The following is a 19,899-nucleotide window of genomic DNA, read 5'->3' as shown; positions in this document are numbered from 1 at the left end:
CTGACAAACAGTAGGCAGACTTGTTGGCAGGTGTCAGAACACCGTGCCTTCCCGTCCATCCCCATGGACTTCTCACCAAGTGCCAGAAGCTGGACCACAACGTAAATCGTGAATCTTCTGACCGTCCAGCTCTAAACCCAGCATCGGGCTCTCTTCACTTGTTGGCACATTTGGACAAAGTGTGGAGCACAGAACCGGGGTTCATGACAGGCAGGAACTGTTTTCTGAAAAAGCAGAAGTCACACATCTTCTATGGGACGGCAGCGGAGACTGACATGTGGGGAAGGTGCTGCTCTGCTTCCTGTGAGAAGGTTTGCCCAAACCGCTTCCCAGTTATTTGGGGCTGATGCCTCTCCAGCCACACCGTCCCTGTTCCTCCTCGCTGGGGACCTGGGCTTTCCGGATCTGGGCTGACTCGGCGGGCCCGGGGTTCTGCACGGTAAAGCTGTTATTTGCCCTTTGTGACTCGGCATCGGTTTGTGGGGAGAACTCGGAGCGCGTGCGCGTAGCATGTTCCTCGTGAAACTTCCACTGAACAATTTCAGCAGCTGCTGAGCCTGCGCGGTGGCCGCCGCCTCCCCGCTCCCAGGAGCGTCCGTTCGCAGGTGAGTCACAGGGTCCGCGACGCGCACCGCCTGGAGCCGCCTGCGAAGCGCGGCCGGTCCTCGCGCTTCTCCCGCCGCGCTCAGCAGCCGCGCGCGGGCTCCGTCTCCCCGGGCCCCCGAGGGCTCAGGGCGCGCTGGTCCCCGCCGCCCGCACAGCTCTGCTCCTGCGGGGTCTCCCTACTAGGCTCACGTCTTATTTCTCCGTGGGGAGCTCGTGTCAACTCGTCTAGTCCAAGGAGAAGAGCTGTGGGTGGACTCCGAGGACGGACGTGCGCCCACAGCGCCGCCTCGGGAGGGCTGCCGCGCTCACGAGGCTGAGCCCAAGCGCCGCCCACGGACACGGCAGGCCTCGACGCGCTCAGATCTACGTTTCGCAGCGTCCGGAAACGTCTGAGGGGTGCGCTCGCAGGGGCTGGGTTTTGCACGTTTCTCGCTACATTCATTCCGCAGGGTTGCTCTCTTGTCACTGTCGATATTCGAGCGCAGGTGGGGACTCGCTTGCGCCTCTCAAAGCGGTTGGTTCACGTAAATGGCTTTCATAGCAACTACTTAACCGATTTCTTTCCTGCTGAGTGACCCTCGTCCTGGAGTCTCTCGGGCTTCCCGGTCCGCCTCCCCCCGCGACGCCCACTCCCACCGCGCCCGTGTCGGCCCGGCTCCCCGAGGTCCGCGCACGCCCGTTCTCCCGGGGTCCCGGCCTCCAGAGAGCTGGCTCGGCCCGCCTTCCCGCGCTGCTTTCCTCTCAGCGCCCTGTCGGAGCAGGACAACCGCCATGCGTGTGAGGGCAGGGTCCTGCACTGCCAAAGCTCAGTAAAAGCAAAACCAGACAGACTGGCTCTGGTCCATTCTAAGTCATAACATCCCACCCCTCCTTCTGGGGGCGGGGGGCCGGGGGGGGGGGGCAACTCCCTTGATCTCCTAACCCATAGAGAACAATGTTAATTTTGTGTAAATGCAAGAATTGTAAAGATATGTGTAATTTGGAGAGCCCATGACACTACAAAATGAGAATCTAAAAGCACACAACAGGCGGAAAACACAGTAGGAATAAATTCTTTCTCCGAGGCCAGGATTTCTGGAAGTTTCCTTAAGAGCTGATGGAACCAGTTGACATCTAGGGCCGGAGGCCCTTTGGTTGTTGCCCGTCTTTCTTTGGCCTTCCAGAGCATTCTTGCGTGTCTCCTCCTGTACCACAGCCACCTCCACTCCAGGCCCCTCTCCTCTGAGCTCTGCGGTCCCCGAGCAGGTGCAGAAAGGTGCAGGGAGCAGCGAGGGCCGTTTCTTTCGCCTCCTCCCTCGGGCAGCGGATGTCACACGCCGGCCGTGGGTTCCTTTGTTAGACAGCTGACGTGAGAAGTACGTCCAGGCTCCACGTGCAGCCAGAGTCCCAGCACTTCTAATAGGTGTGGCCTGACGTGATCGGGACTGGTGGCCTGATGTAGGAGGTGACTAACCACTGTTCAGCGCTGACCTCCTTAAAAGGGTGAGAGGACCTTCTAACCTCAGAGCTGAAGCTCAGGATGGGCGGGGAGTGAGGAAGCGGGGACTGACGCGGATGTGAAGTTAGTTGTCTTCAGACCCTGGAGGCCTTCAGGTGGGCTGGAGGCAAGGTAGCAGAAGCCGCATTGAACCCCCTGAATCTAGGCTTTCCGGCCCATGAAGTTAGCCGCTGTTTGTATGTCTCTGGGTGACCTGCTGATTTCCTGCCAGCTCTGGCTGGCAGCTCTGTGGGTCTGAAAATCACCTGGACAGTGCCCCCCTCAAGGATGCCCCTGTGGCTCCCATACGCGGGGCCCAGGACCTTGAGTGGAACAGCGTCAGCCCCAGTTTACTGTGCCACGGGGAACCCCAGAATGCCAGCCTGTGGAGGCCTCTCTGTGTGGACAACTCTCCCTGCAGCCGGGGCGCTCCGAGCCCGTCCCAGTCTCTGGCTTTCTCCCCCGTCTGCGTGGCGTCCTCACTCCTGTCTTCAGACTGTCAGTCAAGTGGCACTGAAAGGAAATTTGTCTCAGAGTAGAATGCATTCTGGGCTTGATTCAAAACCATTCTTTAACTGCACTGGGCCCCACGGAAGACGGGACCTTCTAGTCTCGGCTGACCATCCCACGCCCAGCGTGCGAGCGTCAGAGCGCACTGAGGCTCGCTGCTGCACACGCCATTTTATTTATTTATTTTTATTGAAATATATTTGATGCACAATGTTGTCTTAGTTTCAAGTGTACAACAAAGTAATTCAGATATATATATACACACACATGTGTATATATTCTTTTTCAGGTTCTTTTCCATTAGAGATTATCATAAGATACTGAATACAGCTCCCTGTGCTCCAGAGTAGGGCCTTGTTGTTTATCTGTTTTGTATGTAACAGTGTGTCCCTGGTGATAAATAAACAAACTCCCATTTATCCCTCCCTTACGTTTCCCCTTTGGGAACCGTAAGTTTGTTTTCTGTTTTGTAAGTAAGTTCCTTTGTAGTATTTTTTAAAGGTTCCACATATAAGTGACATCATATGAGATTTATCTTTCTCTGTCCGACGTGCTTAGTATGATCATCTCTACAAACATCCCTGTAGCTGCACATGGCATTGTTCATTCCTTTTATGGCTGAGAAGTATTTCAGTGTGTGTGTGTGTGTGTGTGTGTCTCTGTGTATATGTATGTGTCCATATGTGTGTATGTATATATGTGTGTACATGTGTGTATGTGTGTACATGTGTCTGTGTATGTGTGTGTATGTGTGTGTACATGTGTGTTTGTATATATGTGTGTGTATGTGTGTACGTGTGATTGTATGTGTGTGTCTATGTGTATGTGTGTGTACGTGTGTGTTTGTATATGTGTGTGTGTACATGTGTGTGCATGTGTGTGCATGTGTGTGTCTGTGTGTGTGTGTATATGCCACATCGTTTTTATCCATCCGTGTGTCTGTGGGCTTTAGGCTGCTCCCATGTCCTGACTACTGTAAATAGTGCTGCTGTGGACACTGGGGTGCAGGTAACTTTTTGAAGTAAGGTTCCCTCTGGACAGTTGCCCGGCAGTGGGACTGCTGGGTCGTATGGTAACTATTTTTAGTTTTCTAAGGACTCTCCATGCTGTTCTTCATAGTGGCTGCACCAAATTATATTCCCATCAACAGTGCAGGAGGGGTCCCTTCTCGCCACACCCTCCCCAGCCTTTTTTATTTGTAGAATGTTTGATGATGGAGCACAGACTATTTTAAATTCCTTTAGTTGAAAGGCTGTTGGCCCTTGAACAGGGAAATTCTGTGTTTTAACATTGTTTTCCTTCATTTACAAGGTGCTCATTGTGTGCGCAGTGACAGGTTAGGTTGACAAGATGATCAAGAAGATGTTAAGCTAGGATTGCCTGAAAGACAATGTGTGAATTTGCTCTAGAACTTCCACATATTTTTAAAAAAGTACTCCACGTTTTAAGGTTGTCTTCTGGGGGTTAGGAAAGCAATGGATTCAGTTTTCCATCAAAATGCTGTTTGATCATCAACTGGTCTGTTCTTTCCCACACACACCACGTTTCCAAAGCACTGAGGATCTCCAGGTTGCTGGGGGACAGACTGGCTTCCTTGATTTCCATTTTATTCTGTGCGTATTTCATGAGCTTTCTGACCACCACACCCGCTCTGCACTCGGTCACCCAAGGCAGTATGGAGACCAAACCACCAGATGTCTGCAGTAGGACTTGGCCGGCCAGATACCAGACGCATGTGTCCAGCGAGTGCAGATCCCTCCACCACTGAACAGGGGCGTGACAACCGGTGTCAGGGTCGGCATTGTGGATACATCACCCGTGTACACGGAGCAGCAGGTTTCTAAGGGTAGCGACCCTGCCATCCCAGTTTAATGAGTCTCGAATGTGAAATACTCAGTTGAAGGATTTTTCTCAGAGTTCCCAGAGAGTAACCCGTGGGTCTCGGTACCAGCACGCAGTAGCAGACCACCGAGGTGAAGTGCTTGACCTCTGACCCTTCCTGTGAGAGCGTAAAGGTCAGAAGTGCACCCCAGCAAGCCCAGGCCGTTGGTACTAAAGGTCCAGCCAGGTCACTGGATTGTCTCCAGACCTGAGCCTGGGTCGAGGTCTCAGACCCTCTGCCGTCCCGGGCAGTTTCCTGCTGTCACGTCCATGATGATGACCCCCCGCTGCCGTATGCTGAAGTTGCATGCGTGCATCTCTGTGGTTTTTGAATTATGTATTGAGAAGGCTAAAACATGCAGAAAGAGTATTAAACAACATCAACTGTAAATAGCAACCACACTCAAACGCAGGTGTGACCAAAGGCAAGTTCACGAGGCAGCCAGCGCTGCAGCGGCCTCGCGGGTCTCCTGCGATCTGTGCTGGGACCGTCGCGAGACATCGGGTTAATCCTTTCATCCCTTTTTCATCGCTTTCATGCCTTTGCATGCTTCAAAACTTGCATTTTTTTTTCTGGCAAGGCAATAACATGTGCGTCCTTTTTGGCTTCTTTCACTCACCATTATGTTGGTAAGATTGATCTGCATTGTTTTTTTGCGTTTTGGTTTGTAGTCCTAGTTCATGAATTTTTAACTGCTGCGTGATATTCCATTGTAGAAAGGTAACACCAACACACTTAGTCCTTCTTCAGTGGGTAGGATTTTGTTGTTTGTAGTTTCAGCCCATGGAAACAGTGCCCCTCTCCCACTTCCCAAGCCTGTGTCCTCAGGCATAAGCGCACCGGGTCCCCTGGGCCAAATCTCCCGGAGGAAGACGGCCCGACCACAGCTGCACGTCCCTTCCCCTTAACCAGAAAAGTCCAGGCTGCTCCTTAAATTGGCCGAGGCCGTTGTACACCTACTAGTGTGTGAGAGGCCGCTTGTTCCATCCTCTGCCCAACAGTGGATATTTAAATTAAAACAAAGAACCAGTGACAACAGATACGTGTTCATCACCTTGGAGTTAATCCCATTTAATCCACACCACAGCCCTGAACGAGGCGTTATCACCACCTCACACGGGAAAGCAACAGAGCCTCACAGACCAGCTGTCACTTGCCAGAGGTCACGCAGGAGAGTGCTGATTCCAGGTGCTGTGGGAGGAGACACGCAGGAAGCAGCTGGTGAAGAGAGGAGCCTGCGGAACGCAGGCGAGGTGTTGAGACACCATCCTGGGCTGCGCCTTCCAGGCTGGACCTACGTTTGGCCCATTGACTCAGTTGCTGAACCGCAGTACCCGAGTGTGCGCGCTCAGGGCTGGGGGCACGGAGACCTGGCGGCTCACAGCGGGATGTGGATGTTACAGAGAAGACCTTTGTGACACGCAGCGTTGGGACAGAGCAGGAGACAGAGTGGGCTGAGGGACAGACTCTTCATGGGGACAGAGTGGGGTGGGGGATAAGAGGATCCAGACTCGGAGGAGGCACCAAGCTGCGGGACAAGGTTTGGGTGGAGGAGCCTCTTCCAGGGAGCGCTCCCGCCCCCTCGTTGCCTCCTGCACCAACGGTAGTTTCCCCGCCGTTGCGTCCTCAGCAGGGCTCGCACAGCTCATGCCTGCAGCTCTTCAGAACCTCCTTTGTCTTCACAACCTTGTCTCTGTGCCTCTGTCCTAAGGTTCTGCAGACCCCGAGAAGTGTGCGTCTCCATTCTGTTTACCTCTTGGTTCAGCCTTGGGACCTGCCCTGACTGCGCCACGCCTGAGCCCCCAGCACCGCTGGGATCAACCCAGACAGACCCACGTGGATGACAGTCTCCACTGTGTAACCTGGAGTTGGGGCCCTGGGGACGATGGGACGGAGAGGTCATGCAGCGAGTGGGGGGCAGGTCGTAGTCAACACAGCGGCCAGACCAGGGAGCCAGACCCCCTCCCCCCGGACAGGTCATAGGCCCCGTGTGCTCCCCAAGAGGAGCAGGACAGCTTACTGATCCCTCGTGGAGTCTGGAGTCTGCGCTGATGGGTGATAGTACCAGGGCCCCTGGGAATCAGGAAGCAGAGAAGGTGAGCAGCCGAAAGCCTCTCAGCCCAGCATTTCCCCGAGGATCTGCACTGTTCAGTCTCTCCCCCCACGCCAGCGCTTTTATCTGCATTCATAACAACCGCTTCTGCAAATGCAGGTGAGGCAGCAGCCCTCGTGGCTCTGATTTCCTTGTATTTAGACTTAGCTTTTGGGTCTTAATAACAGGAAAGGGTTTGGCCACACCCCGTGTCACAAGCTGAGAGGGAACGTATTTGGAAACCCTTGAAGTTTAGCTCTTTCTTGCTCTCTTACCAGCCTGGAGCAATGGCCCAAGCTGAGCCTAACCTCCTGGAAAGGAGAGTCCTGACTGAGTCCCACCTCAGCTGGGCATCCTGGGCCACAGATGAGAGGTTGGTGCCCAGGGGTTCCTGAGGGTCAGAAACACAAAAGAGTGGAAACCTGGGGCTCCTGTCGTTGCCCGCCCTTGGCCAGTTCCTTCCCTCACTGTAGTCTGCTTCAAGAACCTTCAGCTGACTTTCCTTTGCTATTTCATTCATTCCTTCACCTCCCCAGTAGGTGCAGGCTGTCTGTCTCCTTACGCACATCAGTGTACACTTGTCGCACGCATCACGTATGCACATGCCATGTTACATGTTTATATAATATGCAGAGAATACATTGTGTGACGCATCTATAATGTGCATATTATATACATAGTTTATTTTACAGGTTGTATTTGTGTATAAATATATTCTGACCTGTGTAGAGACACACATGTGTGCAGGAATGTGGGGGAGTATGTGTGTGTGCACGTGCTTGCCTGTGCGTGTCAATAAGGATGATAAAAGATAAATGTTCAACCTCTGCTTTCAAAGAATGTGTTGTCTGGTGGGGAGACCAATGATTAAGAAGTAAAAAGTATGACAGATAAGTTAGAGGTAGGAATAGAAAAATCTTTAGCGCACTTAGGATTGGTTAAACACTTTGAACAATTATAATAGATGTTAAAGGGGCAGGACCTGTTTGAGTCGGGTCACCGGTCAAGGCTTTATTTGGAGAAGGACTTAAAATCAAACTCCAAAGGGTGAAGAGGAGCGACCCACTGTGACGAGGGATCGCCAACATTTACTGCAAACTCCACGCCCGCGAGCTCTGCCTGAGCTGTTCTATTCTCAAACTCTTACCAGAAGAAAAGGAGTAATTGTTCCCCCGTAGCCCTGTGCGTTAGGTGTGTGTGTGTAAGGGTATTTGTCACAGAGAGGTTTGAAATGTTGCAAGTCTGGAAATTAACACAACGCCAGGTTACAGAGCCCTGAAGAGGTCCGTGAGGACACTCTGAAGCAGGGGGGCACTATGCTGAAAAGTCTAAGACGGATTTACACACACCACTCCCAGAGCACTCTCTACAATGTATTAATTCGTTTCTAAAAAGAATGGTTCAGAGCGGCATCTACAAGATGTTGATAACTGTCCACCCAGAGGAGATAAGTGTACAGGACCACCCTGAATATTCGGGGAACAGATAGAAGAGTGTGGTCAGTGGTTGGCTTTGGGTGTGGGGACCAGGGGATGGAGCCAGTGGTGACAGACTGAAACGTGATGCAGTCTTCCTGTGCATGCCTGCGAAGTGTTTATGTTCGTGCCACATGAGAGCATTGCCATTCAAAAGGGGGGAGGGAGGAGGAAAGACTTGGGCATTTTCGGTGATGATGAATTCCACTTATGGGAACAGGCGCCCCATGGGAGGAGGCGGTGCCTGGAGTCCAAGCAGGGCGGGGGCGGGAAAGACAGGAAGGAACAGGGCGGTCGCTGGCAGGGCCCTTCAGACTGGGCCAGATCTTCCCCAGATGTGGAGTCGTGTCCACAGCTGAGCTCTTTTCACGTAGCTGGGAAAGATAATTGAGTCAAGTGATGGTGAGTATTGCACTAAAGCATGTACTCTCATCTTGTTCAGTGAGAGAAGAATGTTTTGTCTCATTACAGATAAAATTGACATAAAATGGATAATTTTTATTACACTCACAGCATTGAGTATATTCAGAATCCTGTGCCACCCACACCTTTATCTTGTTCCAAGACTTTAAAAAATTTATTATTTGGGGTTTTTTTTGGGGGGGGGAAGTAGTTAGATTTATTTATTTATTACTATTACTTTTTATTTAACAGAGGTACTGGGGACTGAGCCCAGGACCTCGTGCATGCTAAGCACCTGCTCTGCCCCTGAGCTACACCCTCCCCACCGCCCTCTGAGTCTTTCTAACCATCCCAAAAGGAAATCCCAAACCCGTTAAGCAGTCATCTCCATTGGTCCTTCCCCCCCTGCCCTTGGCAACCACCAATATGGTAGTAGAACAGAAAATAAATGGGCAAAACTTATTACTTCTGAAAATAATGGGTAAAATCATGAATGGATGAATAAAATGCGGTCTGTGCAGAGCGTGGAATGTCCGCCAGCAACAGAAATGAACAGCACTGACACGTGCTTACAACACAGCCGTGAAAGCACTTTGCTGAGTGACAGGGACCAGCCACACGAGACCACGTGTGGTTATGGGTCCACCGATACGGCTTATGAAGCACAGGCAAGTCTGCAGACACAGAGAGGCGAGCGGGGGCAAACAGGAGCGAGTGCCGATGGACGGGGACTTCCTGCGGGGCTGATGGAAATGGTCTAAGATGGATCGTGGAGGTGGTGGCTGTGCAAGTCTGTGAGTGCTTAAAACATTGACTCGTACGCTTTGAAGGGGGTGAGCTGTATGTCTGCCTCGATACAGCTGTTACCATAAAGCGAAACTCTGAAGCGAATAAAAAGACCTCAAGGAGAAGTTCAGATCAGTGATACACAGACGACGTTTAGTCATAAGAACAGATGCTCAGGCCGTTGATATGAGAAGTTCAGTTGAAAGATGCACAGAGATAGTGTTTCTCTTCTGTGAGTTGGGGCTTCTCTGAAAGTTGACCACAAGTCCTGCCGGGAAGGGGGTGGGGACAGTCTTCTCCCACGTGGCCGGCAGGACTGGAAAAAAGGAACAGCACGAGTTTCGTAAAACCACTGAACTATATGCTCACCCACGTTCTCTCGGGGAGTCTGTGTGAAGATGTGCTGGCCAAGACCGAGGGACGTTGGTGTCATTTGTGTCATCAAAACTCTGTTTGTCAAAACCAAACAAAGGAAATCATTTTGGGCGGGCCCCCGAGAGACAAAGCATCCACAAACGTAGTGACGAGGATTGACGTGCGCCGCTGTGCCCTGACTTCCAGAACACAGAGGGGGGCGGGCTCGGGGTGTCCGAACCTCCAGGGGCTGTGACTGCTTTCCCCACCTGGCAGAAGAGACTTGCTGATTAAATCAAGCATCTTGCGAGGAGAGTGTCTTGGATTCTCCAAGTGGACCCCAAGTGTGAGCACCAGGGCCCTTGAACGTGGGAGAGGAGACAGGAGGCCGAGGGTCAGAGAAAGAGATGTGATGTTGAAAACGGGGTCGACGAGACGTGACATGAGGAGAAATTGACCTGCCGTTGTCACCTTTGGAGACGGAGGAGGAGCCGTGGTCGGAGGAATGTCCGCAGCCTGTGGACGCTGGGAAAGGCGAGGCCCCCAGCAGGCGCACAGCCCTGTGGATACTTCACTTCAGCACAAAGGGACCCGCGTCACAGTTCCAAGCTACGGCACAGCCGGACCATAAACATGAGCTGTTTTAATGCACGAAGTTTGTGACACTTTGTTGCAGCAGGAACAGGAAACTAGACACGCAGAAAGCAAGGTACAGAGCAGTGGGTACAATATGCTGTTTTTAAGAAAGTAGGTAAAATACGATTATGTGGGCTTACGTATTTTTCACGTACCAATTTTCTTTTTAAATTTTTTTCTTTTCGACTTTATTTTTTGTTTGTTTGCATGCGTACTTTTTAAACAGTATTTTATAGATTGATTTATTTGTATTTTATTTATTTTTTGAAGGGGGAGGTAATTAGGTTATTTATTGTTTTACTTACCTGTTCGAATGGAGGTGCTGGAGGTTGAGCCCAGGGCCTCGTGCACGCTAAGCACACACTCTAGCACTGAGCTGCGCCTTCCCCTCGCCACATATCAATTTTCATTCTGAAAACCATAAACTAACAAAATTAGTTACCTCCCATACGTGGGGGGACAGGATGAAGTGGGCCGTGTCTGAATTTCTAGTTTCATACAGTTTTGCTGCGTCCAGCGCAGCTCGGGACCGTGTCTGAGGACGGACAACACAAGACTTAAGGAACAAAGAGACAAAGTAAAACGAGCAAAGATGGGACCAGGGGACGCAAGATCTCGTGGACCTAGAGCGCCTGAAGCCTGGTTGACAGCATATTTATTAGGAGTACACAGCTCAGGAAAAAATGCGATCAAGGAGCTGGGGCTTCAGATAATCCAGGCGAGAAGCACGAGGTTCTGCTGGCTGCTTAACTGATTAATTTCAGGCCTGTCCCTTCTAGGAAGTCACCCTCCTCGGGGTCTGCATCATTTCTGAGTCTATCCTGTCACTGCCTCTGGGACGTCTTGAGAAAGCAGATTCTTGCCCTGGGTTCAGCAGCATGCTTTCCTGCCAAAGAAAGTTCTGTTCATGGACGATCGTGCTTTCCAGGCCCGTCCGCTGTTTCACCCTAAGGACACATCTGCCTCCTTCGTGCCCTTATGCTCAATGTCAGGATTGCTCACCACACAGGTTCTTTAGCATAATACGTGCTACAGACCATCTCCTGCGCAAAACATGAAAACAAAGCCAGCACGTGCACTTTAAGCAAGCAAGCGTGAATGTAATACTTTATTAAGCTCGTGGAAAGTTCGCAGTGGCTTCTTTTCTAGCTGCTTGTTGTCCAGCAGCTCGTTTTCCAGCAGAGTTTTCAATTCTAAGATATATAAATATGATACACATTCCAAAACACACAGCTAAATCCAACAAGGTGGGGAAAGCACCCCCGACATGAATATAAACACAGAACAAAAATCCACTGATACCCAGTGAACAATAGTGACCCACAGAAAAGCAAAAAAAGAGAAAAAAAACATGTTAACTTACTAGGAGTTGGGGTTTTAAATATGAGACACAAGAATGACATTAAAAGGTAGTAATGTTACATGAGGGTTGGACATATCTGTATGAATTTGCACTTTGCATCCTCCCTGAATACTAAGTGGTCCATTAGGAACAAAATCTTCTAGGCTTTGTAAAAAATTAATCAACAGGAACCTCAATTAGAGTCAGAGGACCAGCAAGAGGAGCTCTCACGTCCTGGAATCGATAACATTGCCCAACAGGAGGGTGAAGGGTTCCCCTGCTTCCCTGGCAAGGACTCAGCCAGTGAAAAGCATGGACTCTTTGTTTACTGCAACCCCCCCCCCCCCAGTCCCTTTGCCCCTCTGTCAAAGCATCTCCCTCCCTCCCTTGCCCACTTGGAACTTCACGTGGCTCGCCACGGATACAGACACCAAACTGTAATTCTCTGTCTCTCCTGAATAAACCCATCTCTGCTGGAGAGAGTTCTGGCAGACTCTGTTTCAGATCAACCCCTTGAAGTCACTTAACCCTCAGATCTTGTTTTCTGAACATTTCCCAAGAACGCTTTCAGAAAAGGGGGAATTCCTGGTTAGGGCGGGAGGAATACACCATATGCCTGGGACAGCATTTGAACCTAGCAAGCAAGACAGTGGCCAAGTAGGGAAAAAGTGCCCCTCCGAAAGCACAGCAGGCAGCTTGAGAGGGCCTCTGACGGCCAAGTCTGGGAAGCTGGGCGCCAAGAATTACAGGAGGACACTCCCCACTTCGCCGAGGAGGCAGGGGGCCATTGCAGGCAGCACGCATCCTGGGAGCCCCCTTTGCTCCCTGAGACTGACTCAGAGTCAGAGGAGCGGAAAGGCGGGCTCGGGGCTCAGTGCCTGAAGAGGAGCAGCTTCGCATCCAAGCAAAGCGAGCCTTCGCCTCACCATCCACTTGTCTGCCGAGGAAGGGGAGGGCGGGGAGAACCGTCCGGCTCAGCCCTGCCTGACACGGAGGATGCAGTGGGACTCCTGCATCCCGGCCACACTGGGATGTCGTGCGGAACCGCCCCCCCCCCCCCGCCACCACCGCAGGGCCTCCCAGAGGAAGCCCGTCGTCGTCCAGGCTGACCCTGCCGGTCAGAGGTTTCCAAAGAAAAATCGCTGGTGAGTCAGCTCATAGGAAAGCTCTGCACTGACGTCAGATTCCAGAAGCTTGAGGCCCTCCTGACACCGCAGAGCGTGGGACAGCAGGCGGCGAGACTTTGCTGCAACAAATTAGCACAAACATGGTGCCTTACAGCTCAGATCTCTCCCCTCCCGCTTCTGGAGGTCGGAAGTTGGAAATGGGTCTCGTGGGCTGACACCAAGGCACCTGCAGGGCTGCATTCACTCCTGGAGGCTCAGGAGGGTGAAGGCATCCACGTAGGCGCCTTTTCCAGCATCCCTTGCCCTGGGCCTCTTCCTCCACCTTTGAAGCCAGCACCGCTGAGTGCCTCTCCCCGATGCTGATGCTGCTACTGCCAGTCCCACCGTGAGGAGGCTTGTGGTCACGTTCGCTACCGTGAGCGACGCGCCTGCGACCCGAGGATACGAGGCTGTGCTGGCACCCCGCCCTCTTTCCTCTTTTTTCTGGCACATGTACGAGTGGGGTTGCTGGATCGTATAGTGATGCTGCGGCTAAGTTTTGAGAAGCCGCCGCATCCCTTTCCGCAGAGGCCGCACCTCTTTGCATTCCCACCAGCACCGCACGAGGGGTGACTGCTCCACGTCCTTTCCAACTCTTGTTATTTCCCCTTTGTCCTAATGACTGTTTGGGGGTGAGTTACTGCGGTTTTGATGTGCATTTCTTTCCTGGACTTTTGACCCAAAACAGTGCAGACATCAGGAGGCTACAGACCAGGGAAGGCAGAGGCCGTTCCAGGACGCGGGGAGGCCCAGGGCAGGTGCGGTTCGCGCCTCCCTGGGTAAGGCAGGTGACAGGGGTCGCTGGCAGCCAGGGTCTGGAGCCACACGTTCCAGGCTCCCAGAGGCAGTGGGGCATGTGGGGGCTCCAGAAGGAGGGAGGGGGGTGGGAAGCCCCAGCGTGGGAGTCGTGTGCTCGGATGCAGAAGGAAACCCTAGATGCTGACGTCACCAGTGGGAGAGAAGGGGACTGTGGGGAAGTGGCTGGAGCTTCTGAGGCCAAGTGGAGCTTCTGAAATGCTGCAGGAGGAGGCGGAGGCAGAGGCTGGAGGGGCAGGGGGTCCTGTCTCGTAACCTGGAGGAAAGGGGGACCAGGAAGGAGTGGGGCGAGGGGCCGTGATTATAAACGTCAGTTGTGGAGGTGAATCCTGGAGACTGGGAACTAACAAACCCAGGAGGGCCCCGGATGCATCACCCCCGCAGCCCAGGTGCTTCTGAGGACGGCGCTGTGGTCTCGCAGGGCAGCTCCTGACGGGGTTCCCCGTGGAGGGCGCAGCCTGTGCTGGGCACTGGGTCTCTGCAGCCTCCAGCCTCCGAGGGAGTGTCCCTCCGGCGCTGGGGTCTGGGCCCTCTGCTGGGTGCTCTCCTGTCTCCATCCCCGTGGTCCGTGCCGGGACCTGCGCCGGCTGCGCCTAGCTTCTGCCGGAATCGCCTCCAGGATCAGCAAGACCACACCGGCCACGCCTGTGCAGACACAGTTCCCCACTGTGTGATCCTAGAGGTGGGGGCTGGAAGCAGAGGACAGGGGTGTCACTGACAGGTGGACAAGACCCAGCCCTGCCCAGGGCCACCGAGAGGAGCATGCCCCCTCGTGGCTGGAGGGCCTGTCCCTGGCCAGCATTTCCCTAGGCACGGCCCCAAGGGACATACCTGTCTGGGAGCCAGAGGCTGTGGGGCGGGGGTGGGGATGCTTTCACTGGGGGCGCCTAGGAGTCGGAGAGAGCTGATGACAGTCCGGGACAGCCTCCCCCCTTCTCAGGCTGACCTCAGCATCTTGAGCCCTCCCGAAACCCTCCCTGCACTGGGGAATTGCAGGCCCTGTCTCCCCTGGATCCCTTCTACCTGACCCCCCAGGTCTCACAGCCAGAGGCCCCGAGGGCGGGGCAAAGCTGGCAAATTCAGACCTGCCTTTGATCGAACTTGGATCAGGGATCTAGTGAGAGTCTCCCCCTTCCTGGATCTCAAGCCCCCAGGAGTGAAAGGTCTTCTGCTGGAGGAGGATGCAAGGAGATTTCACTGCTGGTGAGTGTCCGCCCCGCCAGCTGGGAGAAGCGGCAGGGGCTGAACGCTGGGACCTCTGTGTTGCCCACTGTCCCTCCCGGGCCCCCAGCCCTGAGCTTGCAGACCTGGCTCTGAGGCGAGGGGCTGCGACTTCCCGGGATCCTGAGCTTGCAGGGGGGCGGAGCCGCCTCTGCTGTGCCCACCTCAGCCCAGCGCCTTCACCGCCTTCACCTGCCTGGTCCACTTTTGTGCTTCCCTCTTGCCTCCACTTGTAGCTTCAGGAGCACCCGGGCCTCTGGGGGAAGGACCAGGGAGTGGAACAGAGGGAGGCCCACCCCTGGGTCTGCACTCCTAAGAGGGGAAGTACAATTCAGCTCACCTTGCCCTGGAAAGTCTCCTCCTTCTCAACATCCAGGGTCCCCTGGGCCACGGCTGGGAGAATTCAGTGAAGACCCCAGGAGCTCAAAGGGCTGGGACGGGGTCCTGTGCAAGAGTCCCCAGTTCCAGCGGGACCCTGAGAGCCTGCCTCCTGTGAGGGTGGTGATGGTCAGAACTCCAGGATCTGGAAGTCCTGCTAAGACCTCAGGGGACAGGCACATGGGGAAGTTGCCTCCCTCTCAGGTCAGAGCCTTGATCCTCACAGACATTGACAAACTGAGGCAGGACCACGGCCCCCAGGAACTTGGGGACAGGGCAGGGAGGATGGGAGGTCCAGGAGGCCTCACGCTGGGCTCTTCTTCTCCTGGAAGGTCCCATTCAAGTACCAGACACAGAAGATGACATAGGAATCTAGGCAGACAGCTGGACAAACTGAGGTGCAGACAGTGGGGGCCACTGGACTGCTGTCACTGTCACACTGACAGGGAGGCAGACAGGCGGCAGGTCAGTCCGACAGGCTGGGGACTCAGCTCTGCTGGTTCTCATCCACAGCACCTGTGCCCGCATGAGGCAGCATCTGCTCAGGGGATGCAGGATGCATGACCCACAGCCCATCAAGGGTGCGCAGCCACGACCTGTGTCTCCTTAGAGGATGCTGTCAACATATAATCACATCATGGTGGTCCTCATGGAGTTCAACATATTTTGAAACCATACCCACATATTATACATATGTATCTATCCATCTATCTGTCTGTCTGTCTATCTATCTACAGATACAGACACACGGAAACACACACACACACACACACACACACACACACTCCGCCTTGATGCAGCTTCTCTCTCTGATGCTGTCACTGTCTCTGGGTCTCCCCACAGGAAACCCCTTCCTTGAGGGTCCACACATCCTGTCTGGTGTGCTGAGCTGGAACAATGAGTCTGGGCCTAATACTCAGAGACTGTCAGTCCCTGACCCCCAAAGCCAGGCCTGCCTGCAAACAGATCAGGCTGAGGGGCCACCCCACTGCCCACTCCCCGGCCGAGCCCCTAGGAGGGGACGTCCCAGGCTGAGGTTGGCTGTTCTCCAGCCAACAAGGGGGCCCCCTGTGGGGGCGCTGAGGTCCAGGGACTCCTGTGAACAGGCGGTAGGAGCACTGAGCCCAAGCACCTCGCTCTGTCCCACGAGCCTGGTCCCTCCCCCTCCACAGTGTCAGCCCAGCTGCTTCTGTCTCTCCACCTCTAAAGTGTAGATGGCACCATGTATACTCCTGGGAAGGGGGACAGGGAGACACTGGGGGGCTCAGGGCTGGCACTGTCTCTGCTTCCTCTCCTATGGGCAGCTGCACACTCCCTCAGAATCTCCTGCCCCACTCGCTACCTTAGCACCAAGCAGCTGATCTCAGGGGCATGGAAAACAAACAGTATGGGCAGAGCCACTCACGTGGCCACGGGCTCAAGCGTTCCAAGGGCTGACTTCACCTACAGGGGCCACTGTGCACCTGTAGCTTCCCCCAGGTCAGTGGGGGGTCTCACAGAGCCACATTACCTAGGTGGATATGCCCAAGCCTGGAGCAGGGGGCCACTGGGCATCTTATTTATGGCATTTGTGTGTCACAGCAGAATAAAGAAAAATGGGAGAGGAGACACAGGCTTTAAGGGGAGAAGGCCTCCCTCCTTCTCTCCCTCTATCCCGCCCTAAGGGGATCCCCGTGGATCCTGACTGTGGGACATCTTGGAGGCTGATCACACACAGGGACAGGGATGACCTCATCCCCAAAGTCCCCCAAAGAACCATGCAGCCCTGGTCAGCAGCTGCCCTCATCCATGTGGTTTGCCCAGCAAACGATGGACCACATCACAGAGACACAACTCCTGGGACCACACAGATCCTGCCCAGTGGAACACCACCCTGGGGATCAAGACACAGGTTCCCTTGAGTCCCACCTCTGTCCCACCCCATCTCTGGAGGCCCACTCCCCACCAGCCCAGCAGGGCCAGCTCTGTGCCCACCCTGGTGCTGGGGCTGTGTCCAGATGAGACCAGGGTCCAGGGATCTGAGCCAGGTGTGAAGGCAGAAGGACGTGGGTGCAGAGGGGAGAGGGAAGCAGAGGGTTTGATGGGCCAACAGAAGGGCGAGGGAGTCTACAGACAGAGGACACAGCTGGGGACAGGGACCAGGGACCTGGGCAAGTCTGAGGGCAGCAGAGAGGACCTCACCTGTCACCACCAGCTCCAGGGACTCACTGGGCTCAGACCAGACATGCTCTTTTATGTAGCGGCAGCGATAGTGCGTGGCAGTGCCTTCACTCACAGCCGGGATGAGGAATCTGGCCTCTGTCTGGTGGGGACCAAGTGGAGAGCTGGCACGCGTATCCTTGAAGTCATTTGTATCCTCCTCATTCTCCAAGCGAAATGTCTTAAACCCAGCAGGGCCCCGGCACACGATGGTCACAGGCCGGCCCCTGGGGATCACAGAGTCTGGCTCAGCTGAGATGGAGGGTCTGGGCAGCGTCCCTAGGAGGGCCGAGATGTGGAAATGATCACATCACACAATTCACCTGTTTTACTGGCTCAGGTCACCTTTTTTTTTTTAAGGAACCTTGCAAAGCTGTGCAACCACCATCACCACAACCCAATTCTATAACATTTCCATCATCCTCCACAAAAGACCCCCCCCCATGCCCATTCTATGAGCACATGAATTCCCATCACTGCAGAGTTACTTCCCTCACTTGACTTAAGGACCAAGACTTGGTCACATCTTGCTCAGGGTGACATGGGAGGGGTGAGAGCAGGCTGGGTCCCAGGCATGTCTGCCCAGGGGGGTGGCTCCCTCCCAGCCCACGGCCACTCTAGGGGGACAGCGAGGGCCGGGAGGGCCGCACAGGACAGGAATGACAGGGTTGCTCCTGGGACAAGGAAGCAGGAGGCCGGGTGGCAGGAATGACCCGGGCTGGGTCTGGAGGGCAGCTGCCAGTCCTGGGGTGGGGGGCACCGTGAGGGGTGTGGGGCTCAGGCTGCAAAGCCGCAGCTGAAGTGCGGGCAGGGGGTGAGGAGGAGCGGAGCACAGACCCCAGCAGCTGAGGAGCCCCGTCTCCAGAGCGAGTCCTCAGGGCAGCCAGCAGCCATCCCTGGGTTCTCTCTGTATTTTCTACCCTCGTCTCAGCTTGTTTCCGTTTCCTGTGACTGAGGCTCTGGAAACGCCATCTGTCTCAACCAGGCCAGAGGCGGGGGGGGGGGGGGGGAGGGTCTGAAGCCCTGAAACAGGAACTTGGCCTCGCAGTCAGCAAAACCCCCGGTAGGGGCAGGGGGCTGGAGAGCCGCCCATTCGCCCACTCTCTCCTTCATTCACTCGTTGTCTCCTTCAGCCACGTCTCAGTTCCCGTCCATCCACGTGCAGGTGCCTCCCTGCGCCGCTGGCTTCAGATACGAGAAACACCCCCGGGTCCCTGCCGTCCTGGGGCTGAAAGTGTGCGAGTCCACGGGTACAAGCGTGCGACGTGCCCTCGGGCGAGCGTGGGCATCGCGGGGCCGGCGGGAGGCAGGGCTGCCCGCCTCTGGGACGTCAGAGGTCAGGTGCGGATCAGCCGAGCTGAGGGCTGGGGGGCAAGCGGGCACTCAGGGTGGAGAAGTCGGCCTGTGAGGAGGCCCGGAGCTGAGTGGGAAGACGGCATTTACAAAGTGAAAGAAAACCAAGATGTGAGAGAGGAGTGGGCCTGAGCTCGTGGGGACAGACAGACGCAGAGCAGAGGGAGGCCTGGGTCTCAGTCTGCCTGCAGATCAGCTGTGAGGGGCCTCTCAGGAAAATGAAAGTAAAAAGTATACATATGGTAAAATGTAAGCAAAACTTTAAAACGGTCATTTAACACCGCATCCCCGGGGCTGTGTTGTGTCCGGGAGGATGGAGAAGACGGGGTCAAGGACGAGTCTCAGGTTCTGCCCTGGCGAGGTCGTGTCCTTTGCCCAGGGGCTGCCGAGGGGGTTCCGGGCTTGTGTGGGGAGAGCTCGTGGGCTCAGCCTGGTCCTGAGGGACCGGAACTGTCTCCGTGGGACCATCGGGGGCAGAGGTGGAGAATGGGGGAGGGGCCTGGGGGAGGGTTATGTGCAATTCAGGCTCTAGGTCAGGGTCCCCAGCCCCCTCCCCAGGATCAGCACACACTCCCGTCTACCATCTGAATCTGTCCTGGGTGTGTGTGTGTGGTGGGGGGGGTCGGGGAGAAGACTCACCCTCCTGTGCGCAGATCGTCTGGCCCAGAAGGAGCACTGGAAGGGAAGGTCCAATGAGAAAAACACCCTCCGCCTGGGTTCCTCCCGGGGCTGCAGTCACAGAGGGCTTGGGGAGGAAACAGGGGCCGTCTTCCCATAACTTCCAGCCCCCCTTCCTCACATTACATAACCCCCAAGCCCCTGCTTTCAAGCAGGCATCTTCCCCTCCAGCCCCTCGCAGTCTGAAAACTCAACCCCACACCCAGGTACCCGTTTCTAGGACTGAACCTTCCATGGTCAGACTTCCGTCTTGGCCAGAGCTGAGGGGACAGACCTGGGGGTTCCACCTGCTCCCCGAGGGTCCCAGCGTCTCCTGGGCTGGAGTCAGCACTGAGCTGGGAGGCAGACCCCTTTCTCCCCGGAATCCTGCCCCTCCGCTCCAGGACTCACCGAGGCCCAGGAGGCCGGTGGGATGGAGGGACATGGCTCAGCCCCTGCAGCCGGCGCCGTCCTGGCGTTTGTGGAGGAAGGACAGAGCCTGCAGATGACACAAGAGAAGAGGGTGTGCTGGCCGGGGGCCCTTCGT

General features: G+C 54.9%; 1 protein-coding gene across 10 annotated transcripts; it reads right to left on the bottom strand.

Annotated features, from left to right (window-relative positions):
• Positions 1-1,598: 1,598 nt before the first annotated feature.
• LOC102514480 (leukocyte-associated immunoglobulin-like receptor 2) lies at positions 1,599-19,899 on the bottom strand. 10 transcript variants are annotated; one of them, XM_032487919.1, is made up of 5 exons: positions 19,764-19,894; positions 19,335-19,370; positions 17,325-17,621; positions 15,106-15,255; positions 10,667-14,233 (listed from the first exon to the last, which is right to left on the bottom strand). In XM_032487919.1, the coding sequence occupies exons 1-4, from the start codon at positions 19,795-19,797 to the stop codon at positions 15,131-15,133; spliced, it is 492 nt and encodes a 163-aa protein (XP_032343810.1). In that variant the 5' UTR covers positions 19,798-19,894; the 3' UTR covers positions 10,667-14,233; positions 15,106-15,130. The 10 variants fall into 10 exon arrangements, 7 of the variants coding, with proteins under 7 accessions (XP_032343812.1, XP_032343813.1, XP_032343810.1 ...); XM_032487921.1 differs by lacking the exons at positions 10,667-14,233; positions 15,106-15,255 and adding an exon at positions 1,599-1,787 and having other exon boundaries at positions 19,764-19,891; XM_032487922.1 differs by lacking the exons at positions 10,667-14,233; positions 15,106-15,255 and adding an exon at positions 7,069-7,124 and having other exon boundaries at positions 19,764-19,888.

Source organism: Camelus ferus, chromosome 9, assembly GCF_009834535.1.
Source record: "Camelus ferus isolate YT-003-E chromosome 9, BCGSAC_Cfer_1.0, whole genome shotgun sequence".
NCBI lineage: Eukaryota > Metazoa > Chordata > Mammalia > Artiodactyla > Camelidae > Camelus > Camelus ferus.
Note: the sequence above shows the minus strand (reverse complement) of the source record. Positions and strands in the feature narration are given on the sequence as shown.